At 33.4% G+C, this 12,440-nt stretch overlaps 1 protein-coding gene across 1 annotated transcript; it reads right to left on the reverse strand.

Moving 5' to 3' along the window:
• Window positions 1–8,513: 8,513 nt before the first annotated feature.
• LOC144446737 (uncharacterized) lies at window positions 8,514–11,448 on the reverse strand. Its single transcript, XM_078136560.1, has 3 exons — window positions 11,130–11,448; window positions 10,198–10,857; window positions 8,514–9,132 (listed from the first exon to the last, which is right to left on the reverse strand). Exons 1-3 carry the CDS (start codon window positions 11,172–11,174, stop codon window positions 8,947–8,949), a joined length of 891 nt encoding a protein of 296 aa, XP_077992686.1. The 5' UTR covers window positions 11,175–11,448; the 3' UTR covers window positions 8,514–8,946.
• Window positions 11,449–12,440: the final 992 nt, after the last annotated feature.

Here is a 12,440-nt window from a genome sequence, read left to right on the forward strand (position 1 = left end):
CAGGTCATTTCCAACATACTTCTTACTTTTACAGTCTCATTACATTTGCACAATTGCGGTCTGCATCAGTATGAGAATTCAGTTTATGTATAATGTGTTAGCATATATTATTTATGAACCTTGTATGTCAATATATACATTTATATTTAAGTAGTATTGTTTTTGTTCTTATATTTTCCTATATTTCCACTTTTACAGAGAGGTAAATTACAGAAAGACTATATCACATGACTACTGGCCATCCAATATCTATATGGTAAGTTGAATCAGATCATATCAAGATGCCTTAGATTACTATTGTGAAGCCTTAGTAACAAATCCACTGTTTAAACCAACAGGGTACTTGTACTTTGATAAACACCATGTGTTAATGGTTATTTTTTCTATTAGCTTGAAAAGGGAAATAAATGATAAAATGTTCTTGATACATATGTTGAATTGTTAGTTTGTTTATGTACTAACTGTCAGTACAAATGTAGCTCATTTCAGCATAATCTATGCTAGAATTCAACAGACTATTTAATAAGTCAACATAGGACACCTTAATAAAAAATAACACAACATAACATAACATAGTTTAACATAACATAACAACATATCATAAATATGACAAGCAACTGCTAACTCTGTTTTTATTCTATTTTATATAAAATAGAAACGGTTACGGAACGCACTCTCGTCAGTCAACAAGAAAACCAGAAAACTGAAGGGCGAACAAATAAGGTATTCTGATTAGTACTATGTATAAGCAAGAATGCATTTTAATACCATACACGTTGATTCATTTAACTCCTGTCATGTTGTTTTTCAAGGCACCACAGTAGTCTGCATTCGATCATACTACATAAACTCATCCCATTACGTCATTGTGTATATTTCTCTACATCTTTCATCATTTCGAGGATAAACTGTATGATTTCTGAGTACAACTTTTTCATGATATTATGCAATGTTTGCAATAGAAAATCACAATAAATCAAATCAGAGTTAATTGTGAATTACAATATTTTCTTACATCTTTACATAATTAAAAGCCTTTTGCTCCCAATTTCTAAGAATGAGTAACGAATATTTGTTCATATTAAATTTACTAACTTATACTTACAGAGAAAATATTGCTCGGCTAAATATCTATTTTGAAACACTCCAAACGGAAGTCACGTCAGAGGAACCAGCTTATCCCGTGAGTTTCCTGTTTTGATTTGATCATTCATATATATATATATATATATATATATATATATATATATATATATATATATATATTATATATATATATATATATATATATATATATATATATATATATATACACACACACACACACACACACACACACACACACACACACACACACACACACACACACACTCAAGATAAAGTAACGCCATTACAATTATGCAATGAGCATAACATTTTAAGTTGAGTCATTTTCTTTTTACTACAACCGAGCTCTTATTAGTTTTGTGCAGCAGTTATAATTAAACAAGCCATACATGTCTTTTAATATTTTTTTTTTGAAAACATCGCTCGGTGAAAGTATGGATGCCAATTCACAAGTCTGTAGTGATTGCCTGAATGTAACTGTCACTGTAATCTTATCATTTTAGTTGCATAAGTTAAGTGCGCCGATTAAAAATATGACTGACGCCGAGGTATAACCCTAGTAGCAATTGAAATAACACTATTCATGTTGTTCTAACTTTATTTAATTTCAGCGCATATCAAATGTTCCCTGTTCATTCACATCGTTTGTTGAGTGTTATGGCAGTATCAGTGGCACAGTAATGATGTCGATTCTGCCTTGATGGAAAGTGGGGTAATACAAATTGCAATAATTATTGTATATTTCTTTCTCATTGTTCACAGTCGTATCAACTGGCAGCTGACATGGGTGGATGTCTTGGTCTGTGGATTGGGCTATCTATAATCACAGTGTGTGAAATGTTAGAGTTTATCTTTGATGTGCTCAAGGTTATGTGCAGAAGAAAAAGAGTGAGGGAATATTCCATTCGTCAAAATGATCAAACCGACTGTGATGATTCCTTACAAAGTCCCAAAGAGGATATTAAAACCGAGATACACACATGTCGAGTTGGGGATAATTGGCATATGATGACAAAATTGGAGTATGAAGAAACAGTTCCAGGGTTTTAAAAAGAATAAAGTGGCAACGGAAAAGACACTGGCAAGAAAGTCAATAGATAACAATGTGATAAAAAGGACTGTCTATAACAATCTACGATATGGTACTAAAATTAATGACATGACAGCTTAAAGGATATGTACCTGGTGTTGAAAGAGAATCATGGAACTGTTATGATAAGTGAAAAGAACGAGAGTCCGTTAAAGAATAGAATCATGGAACTGTTATGATAAGTGAAAAGAACGAGAGTCCGTTAAAGAATAGAACATTAGAATATTTGAAAGGTTTAAACACTGGCACGAAATATGTCATGATTCATTTTTAAATTTTGTATTGAAATGATTATATATGATTGTATTAATGACGAATGTTTTTCACTATTTGCAAAAAAAACTTGAAATATTTTTGTCATTTGAACTCACTTTAAGTGTTATGGGGTGTGTATTTCATGAAGGCTACTCAAGAGTTGCCGGAATACGTTCAAGCTGTTTGGTGGAGGGTCTATGGGTCAAGTGATTTTGAAATAGTTTAGGAGTTTCAGAGACTTCATTGCGTGTATAAAATATTTTATCATTCACTTTAGATGTTGTAGTTAGAATTTTTTTCTATATTTTACAAAGGTTGCTCACAAGTTGACAGAACTTAACAAGTGAGTTTTGAAATAATTTAGCAATGTCTAAGTTTTAATATTTGCAAAAAATATTTCATCATTCAGTTTAGATGTTGTAGTTAGAAATTATTGTGTATTTTACAAAAGGTAGCTCACAAGTTGACATAACGTTAACAAAGATTTAAAATAGCTTAGTAGTTTCAATGATTCAATACTTGCATAAAACATCATTCACTTTAGATGTTGTATTCAAATGAGAGTGTTATAAGTAAGGAAAGTTATTCGGAATTTGCCAGGACTTTCATTGGAGACTGTGAAATTGTTTTCAAAAATTTAAACCCTTTCATAAAATATATTACTACTAACATTAGATGTTGTATTTAAATGATTGTGTATTTTACAAGGGTTATTCACAAATTGAGAGACGTTCAAGTGAGTTTGAAATAGTTCAATAGTTTCAAAGTTATAATATTTGAAGAAAAAAAATTTTATCATTCACGTTAGGTGTTGTGGTTATATGATTGTGTATTTTACAAAGGTTGAACTTTAACAAGTGATTTGAACTAGTTTAGCAGTTTCAAAGTTTTAATATTTAATATTTTATCATTCACTTTAGTTGTTGTAGTTAGATTACTGTGTATTTTACAGAGGTTGCTCACAAGTTGACAAAATTTTAACAAGTGATTTGGAAAAGTTTAGCAGTTTGAAAGTTTTAGTATTTCCGTAAAAAAATTTACCATTCACTTTAGATGTTGTAGTTGGAATATATTGTGTATATCATAAAGGTTAATCACAATTTCCAGAACTGTTACAAGTGATTTGAAAAAAGTTTAGTACAGTTTAATACTTGCATGAAATAAAATAATTTATCATTTACTATAGATGTTGTAGTTAGATGTATAAGTTGCTACAACTTTAACAAGTGATTTTGAGATATTTTTAGTAGATGTACTTTCAAAAGTCTCATTTCATTGTTTACTTTAGATGTTGTATTCAACTGATTCTATCTAGCTTAGTAAGTAAGGAAAGTTTAAACCCTTTCATAAAATATATTACTACTCCCATTGGACGCTTTTTTCAAATGATTGTATATTTCATGAAAGTTACTCGCAATTTGCTAAAAGTTTCACAAGGGATTTTCGAATAGTTTAGTACTTTCAAGGATTTAATACTTAAAATGTTTTATCATTCAATTTAGATGTTTTATTTAAATGTTTGAATTTGCCAGAATTTTCAAAACTGAAGTTAAGTATTTTCAAAAACTTTAAAAAATTCATAAAATATTGTTTCATCCAATGTCAATTATGGTATACCAAACAAGCGAAAAAAATATAATTAGAAATGTCGAAACATATTATATTTGTGAATTTGTACTTGTTAAAAAAAATGAATTCCTTGCTTCTTTCTTAAATATATATCGCCTGTTAGAAAATATTAATGTCAGTGAAGGTATCTGACTAAGATTCGTTACATGGTTCAAGAGTCTCAGTATGGCTATTAGTAAAGGATCACCTCCGACATCAAAACCCCCAAATAACAGACAATACAAGAATGTAGAACCGACTCTACACTAGATACACATTTATATTCAAGTTGGATAGGTGTGGGTACAGTTTCATTAGGGATAGGAATCTTGTTAGATTCCCTAGCATTAACCAGATTTATATTGTCTGCAACCAATGCTGTTATACAATCGTACATGAATGTATCCCTATGCTATATTTGCCCTCTTGTACGATTTCTCAATGCAACTCGTATTGTGCTTATAGTTACAATAGGAACAACCATAATTTTGTGGACCTTTTCCTGTACCAATAGCATCTGTTCATATTGTTTCTTAGTTACATGGGCCTAAGCCTGGTCCATATAGATGTCTCTTTTTTCTTCAACAAGTTGCATACTCGTTCTGTTATATAACATCTTTTTCAAAGTGACTATAAAATCGATCACAACAGTTAGTTGCAAGTGTCAACAATAACGACAAAGATAGCAATATTGTATTAGTTAGAATAGTGCAGCTTTCCTTCGAGATGACCAACTGCAGGTTAACTCACACATAGTTCTCAATATTTGGCAAGGATGTACACTGAGTATTGGTTCTGTCTCCATTGTCACTGCGTGTACAACACAATAAACTCGTGACCGGGTATTTCATATGATGTTATCCTACGATACATGAAAATATAATTGATGCTATTTTCAATGATATTCATACCACAGAACCTCCCTCATTTAGCAACATGTATAGCCACTAACCATGTGATAAGTCAAGCTCCCTAACTGACACCGATATATTCTGACAGGCGACAAAATGTTGAATGTAAAATTAATATTTCTAGTGTATTACTCTGTGATATAAGTTGGATGTAATTCTGAAAATGCAGTTATAATTTCAGTAATTTCAATTGTGCTTATTAATATCGATTCAATTTTCTGTGAAATGTCTGCTGTGTAAATGTAAAATATGTATGCAGAATACCATCTGACTTGAGCCAGTGCTTTTCAAAGACACAGCGTATCAGACATACATAATGAACCATAATGTGACCTCTCCCTTACATGGGAGATGAAAATGTTTGCATATAAATATATATATACATATATATATATATATATATATATATATATATATATATATATATATATATATATATATATATATATATATATATATATATATATATATATATATATATATATATATATATATATATATATATATATATATATATATATATATATATATATATATATATATCGTCTACATAGTTTGTATGTAGAATGGTGTGTTTGTCGGTGCAAGTGTCATGGCTCATTGAAATCGTTTACTATAGATATAATTAATGAGATATTTGATTATTACATGAAAAAAATGTTTATTGGACCTTTAGGGGCCAGGCATTTGTAATGACTGGGGGCAGTGTTTTGGAGTTGAACATGGATTTCTCAAACTGACCCCCCCCCCCCACCCACCCACTCCGATGACCAAAGCGACCCCACCCAGTAAAGGCCACATTTTCGAAACTGAACCCCCCCCCCCCCCCACACACACACACACACCTGTATATTTTAACTTTATTTTATAGGTCTTACTATGAGATGTTACTAGAACACCATATGAATATAATTGAATATTACTATTTATTAAGAGAACACTAAACACATTGCTTTTGGTACAATGTTTGCTCTCTTTGTACATGTTTATCTAGAATCTATGGAACATGAACATGTTAAAACTGTCGTCAAATAATAACCAGTGGTGGATTTAATGAAAATAAAGGCAAACCCTAACCGTGACCTAATACACAACTAGCCATTCTTTTATTCCCTATACCCCAAATACTAAATTTTTGAATATCTTATTTGAAAAATAGTGCACATGTATGTGGAAAACGTGGATGGGGGAGGGTACAGGAGGGGGATACCACCTCCCATCGTAAAACATTTTGACAAATAACAGTTAAAGAGCCATTTCACGGCACCAAAATGACATAATTTTGTCCTTTTTCAAACATGACCCCCCCCCCCCCCCCCCCCCACTTCAAGTAGTATTTTCCAAAACGACCCATCCACTTCAAGCGGCATTTTTCAAAACGATCACTCCCACCATTAAGAACACCCTCACCCCCACTCGGATGAAAATGCCTGGCACCTTAAAACTGCACTTATTTAAGTATAGAGTATTGCACAATTCACAATTAGATGTGTATATTAATGCAATGATTTATTTGAATAAAAGTTTCTGCACTGGTCCTAAAACTCGAGTTGAAATATTATTGTTACTTTGAATGTTGTGATGTTGCTATGGGTGTGGTCTTGTTACTAGGCATATTTGCATACATTTTTGTTATCTTTATTCTCTTGCATACCCATCCTTGTCTGTAATGTACATCAGCATTCCACTGTTGCTAAAGGTGTGGTCATGGTATCTAGGGCCAGTTGTGTCAAAATGTTTTGAACCATAACTGCAGAATAACACCTCCAGAAACATCCCCACCAAGTTTTAGCCAAATTCCCCATGTAGTTTTCAAGATATCTTTTTGACCCAAAATGAGCTTTTCAGACCTAATTTGCATATCACTGATGGGATCATCCTGGGTGAATACTGTTACAGGGGTGAACAAATCCACTGGTCCTGGGTCCGAGACTAGCGATTTTTTTGGGCGGACCGCACTAATTTTACTATGTCTGGTCCGTTGGACCAGTACCGTACTGTTAATATCTGTGTTAAAAAGTCATCTGAATGTACAGATTCATAGGTAAGATTTAATGTTTCGGGACCTGGGACCACTAATTGTTCTGCAGGACCACTGGATTTTTTAAGGCACTGGTCCTGGGACCACCAGTTCACAAAATGATTTGTTCACCCCTGAATACACCTTCATCTTCACATCCAAATGCATCCCCATTAACGTTCAGCCCAATCTGCTCAGTTGTTTTGGAATTAAAGATTTTTGACCAAAAAGATACAATTTTAGACCTAATTTGCATATCAATGATGGGCCCATCATGTCATGAACAATTCTCAATCTACACATCTCTATTCCAGAACATTCCCACCAAATTACAGACCAATCTGCCCAGTAGTTTCTGAGTTTGTGTAATTTGAATAAAACTGGCATTTTTACCCAAATCACACACACACACACACACACACACACACACACACACACACACACACACACACACCTGTGATGCAATCATTTTGCTTTGAAGCATTTCCAAACTAGATATTAAAAGTAATGTCCCCACTAAAAACCAAGACAATCAGTCTGGAAGTTTATGAGTTTTAAGTCATCCACATACAGACAGACAGACAGACAGATGGACAGATGGACAGACACAGCACCATGCCTATCATTGAGCTAATAGCACCATACTAATCTCTTGATACGTCAAAATTGCTAGAAATATCACCATTTCCGCTACAACTAATATTAATAAAGCCACATATTTCTACTGAAGCAATGAAATGGTACGTACTGGATGGTGCAGTAAGAGTCTGTGGTTTATGACGATGACAAATCCAGTACATATCAATAAGCAATGAAATGGTATGTGCTGGATGGTACCGTAAAAGAGGTTGTGGTTTATGACGATGATAAAGCCAGTACATATCAATAAGCAACAAAATGGTATGTGCTGGATGGTACCGTAAAAGAGGTTGTGGTTTATGACGATGACAAATCCAGTACATATCAATAAGCAACGAAATGGTATGTGCTGGATGGTACCGTAAAAGAGGTTGTGGTTTATGACGATGATAAAGCCAGTACATATCAATAAGCAACGAAATGGTACGTGCTGGATGGTGCCGTAAAAGAGGCTGTGGTTTACGACGATGATAAAGCCAGTACATATCAATAAGCAACGAAATGGTACGTGCTGGATGGTGCCGTAAAAGAGGCTGTGGATTCCGACGATGATAAAGCCAGTACATATCAATAATATATCAAACAATTAATTTATGCATATCACAGTTGTATGCACCAATCAAATGCTAAATATCATGTCTGTATAATCACACACACACACACACACATACGAGTTTATTTTTTTGTGTTTGTTTGTTTGTTTGTTTGTTTGTTTGTTTGTTTGTTTGATAACCTACAATCATCCATGTTTTGTTGTTTGTTTGCTTTAACTTCTAAAATCATCCATGGCAGGAGGACTTGACACTATAATTGAAATATTTTTTTTTATTTAGAGACAAAGTGAACTTTAGAAAAGAAAGTCATGCTAACAGTGTACTGAATACAATGGAATACAAGTAACTTATTTCATTGCATTTGTGCTACCATATTTCTCAGTGTTTTAACATAGACCCTACACCAACAGTTGGAGGTTTTATGGTTTGAACTATATTATTCTCTTGACTGTCGACATCTCTGTCTAACTATATCATAGCCATGGTATATATGGCGCCCTCACTATGTCTTTATTTTATACCTTTGTTTTTACCTATTAGTTCTGTTTCTTGCCATTTACAGATTTTGGGTTGTTATTTCTGAGCCAACTGCAGTTTTACCATGTTTCTTGCCATTTTACTAGATTTTGCATTGAATTATTCATAAACTGTTCAAATCCCAGCCCTACTAGCGTTGCATCAAATTCCTTGATATGTCTCTGTCTTGTGTCAATCCATACAATTACCCATTCCTTTGTCAAACCAGTCATATTTCAAGTGTCTTTATTCTCTGAAACTATCCACATCTCCATCAAACTGTAGTAAGTCAGGATCAAGTTGCCATGATTTTATTAATTCTCCTAACCTGGGTTTCTTTTCCATTGGCAATTTTTCCTGCAGTTCAAGTAAAATATCTTGACTTGCTGTCCTCCACTTGGTAATGAGTTGTTGTAATCTTTCCAAGTCATTCTGGCAAAAAAAATAAAAATATCAAGGTTGAAAACTGAAGTATAATTTCAAAATAACAACACAATTTTTTGTTATCTTCCCAACACCTTACAACATTTGTTTTCATTTATTCTGGACAAGTGACCTTCAGTAGCAAATATCCTGAGGTATCAGTTAAAGTGACAATTAGATTAATAAAAGTGTAAAATCTTTGTTATTGTATGTACAATAACAAACTTTTTACACATGTTTTAGCTTTTTTCAATTTATTAAGTTACAAACATAGACTTGGTCAATATTGTTTCGCATCAATTTTTCAAGTAGGAAGCCATGGTAAAATTGTTTTGTAAATTAAAAATCCAAAATAACTTCCAAATCTTCATCCATATGGCAACTTTGAGAAAATAAATTGTATATCACCTGCAATTATTAACCAAAACTATGATTTTTGTAAAACTTGCATTGTACTTGAGAGTTGTAAAACATTTGACCAGGAATGTCACTTTGATTCAGTAATTAACATAATAAAATTCTAACTGTCACCATTAATGTAAAAAAAAAAAGCCATATAGCAAACATTTCTCTTCAATATTACCAACTCAGGCAAATACAACACATTCCAGAAAGTTGAAATTTTTAGATTGAGAATATTGTTGATTTTCCCCTCATGACTTTCAGTTGTTGCTGTTCCTACTTTTTAACATTGTTATATATATTTACAGTTTAAGGTACTGGTCCGACGGACCAGACAAGGTCAAATTTGTGTGGTCTGCCCCAAAAAATCACTGGTCCCGGACTTCGGACCAGTGAATTTCTTCACTGTTTGTTTTATAAGCTCTTTTTAGAAAAAAGTTTGAAACTGCAAATTTTACCACTGTTTTTTATTAAAATTGTGTTTTGTATGCTTATTGTATCTTATTATGCAGTACATGTACTTCTATGCTTAAGAATAGAAGAAGCACTTTAGAAATTAAATAAATGTTTAATGTTAAACACTTTTTAATTGAAGAACTGCCAACATTGAAATCAATTAGTCTACCTATCCTAAGAGACTAGGAAATAAAAATGACATTGGACTCTACAAACCTTGTTCCGGTACATTTTGACCATTTTTAATTTGCGCAGTGTTTCTTCTTTTATTGCAAGTGACTCATTAAGGTCTTGTCTCATTTGCAGTAATTGATTCAGGTTGTCAATACCCCCATGGCATTGACCTTGTTTGTCAATATCCAAATGACTTTGACCTTGTCTGTCAATATCATCTTCTCCCTGAGCTTGCTGGCTGATATCTGCATGATATTGACCTTGCCTGTCAATAGCCTGATCTTGATCATGTTGGCTGATATCTACCTGGCCTTGATACTGCCTGTCAATATCCTGAGCTTGACTTTGCCTGGTAATATCCTGACCTTGACCCTGCTGGTTGACATCCATCTGGCCACAACCTTGCACATCAGTACCACCTTGTTCATGCTTAGCAATACCAGCAGTCACTTTACCTGTGTTTTCTTCAGCAATTGTTCTTCCAAATTTATGTAGTATTATTTCATCGCTCACTTCAGGTTCATTGATGGCTTCACTGTCTTTAGATTCGCATTCAAGTCTTAATGTTGTAGATGTAGACGGTCTGTCTTTATCACTGTCTGGGACAGTACTGTGTATCCGAGATATCTGATGACTGCTACTATTTGGTGAATAAAAGGATCGCCTTGATCTTTTTAATCTTTCTCTGAGCGAAGAACTCATCTAAAAGACAGAATAATAACCACTCTTCATATCATGTAACTTTGTTTAGTATAAAGTAAACTACATGTAATGATGTATATGGGAACATTTCCTCAAAATCAAGCTTTAGAGTACCAAATTCTAAGTCAAAATGTAAGGAAAGTTAATGAACACACAAACAACATTTACTCATTATATTTATAATTATTAATTACAATGTACAATAGGAACTAAATGAACAGATAAACAAACAAACAAACAAACAAACACATTATATGTATAAATCACGTTACCTTGTTTGCTGACAACTGTGGGGTTTTGTTTTTGTCTGTAGCCATCGTTACTGAAAGTAAATTCCGTTATGACGCGATGATTCGTGACACTGACAGTCGATCTTGCGATTGACAGTGCTGTAGTGGGTGCTGGTCTTTCGAAATTTCGGTGCTAGTGCCCCGGAAGTTTGAAACCCCAATTTCAAGTATCGTACTTTTGCCAAGTTTTGGAAGGTTATTTGATCATTGCATATAACTTTGATGTAAACAATTGGTACCCTAAATCAAGAGCCACAGCCCTATAATTTTTCAATGAACAGAATGTTCTTTTCATCCATAAAGTTCAAATCCTACTATAGAAAGCATACGAGAGGGGTTTCCCAGAGTCCTTAGCTTGCCTAAATTTATTATTGTTCATTTTCGTCATGGATATTACACAAATGCATGTAATTAAATGTATTATACTGGCACTGAAAATGAAATTAGACTTAAATCGACGGGAAAAGGCTGATTATTATGGTGCAATGTGCCAAGGACGCTGTTATTTACGTAGTTTGTACATTTGCAATAAGTTAGAGGTTCTCATCTTTACCGGAAGTAGAGTGGTATGCGTGCGCATTCAACGGACCGGCGCCATTTTCAATTTTCAAAACAATCGTCTTTCCTAAAGTCGTATTTATATTCGTAAATAACAGATCTCCTGTACATTTTTCACAGTCATCAGGTAAGAATTATGACATAGATCGTTTAATGATATAAACTGACCAGGGTGAATAAGAGAAATTCAAAGAGTGAAGTGTTTTGTCATACAAATCTACACCGTACACATTCACGGTAACTTTGATACACACAGTGTTTGTCACACCATGGAACTTTGGAAGTAGGTTCTACTTCCATGGTCACACCGTATGTACTGCAGTGCTATTGAAATTTGGTATTGAATGAAATTGAAAATGAAATCGAAGAGCAGTAATCGAACTAATGGATTCTCTAAATCGCATTGAACGTTACGTTGTAATGACAGTCTGTCAACTAATACGTGAAAGTTCATTATCTTCTTAGTCTGGATCCGTATATATAAGACTTTAATAACTACAGCTGGATAAAGCTGTGGTGAAAATTTTCAGTTAGGTCAGTCGTCTTCTTTCACCAAATTCACGACTTAGCTGCAGTAATTGTAGCATTTGTTGTGATTTTGAGGCCAGAGGGTGTGTTTTTCTGTTTGTTTATGCTTTATTCGTTCTGTCGTTTAAGAACGAAAACAGCACAACTCAAAATCACACCAAATCATTATACTACATTTATTGCAGCTGTATTCACGATCATAACTTA

This window comes from Glandiceps talaboti, chromosome 15 (assembly GCF_964340395.1).
Source record: "Glandiceps talaboti chromosome 15, keGlaTala1.1, whole genome shotgun sequence".
In the NCBI taxonomy this organism is placed as follows: domain Eukaryota; kingdom Metazoa; phylum Hemichordata; class Enteropneusta; family Spengelidae; genus Glandiceps; species Glandiceps talaboti.

Bases quoted from the DNA above. Each gene is read 5' to 3' on its own strand.
- LOC144446737 (XM_078136560.1), bottom strand. From the start codon at position 11,174: ATGGCTACAGACAAAAACAAAACCCCACAGTTGTCAGCAAACAAG. The intron at 10,858-11,129 runs GTAACGTGATTT...TCTGTCTTTTAG, and splicing joins CACAGTTGTCAGCAAACAAG to ATGAGTTCTTCGCTCAGAGA. The intron at 9,133-10,197 runs GTTTGTAGAGTC...TTTTTTTGCCAG, and splicing joins TCAAAATGTACCGGAACAAG to AATGACTTGGAAAGATTACA.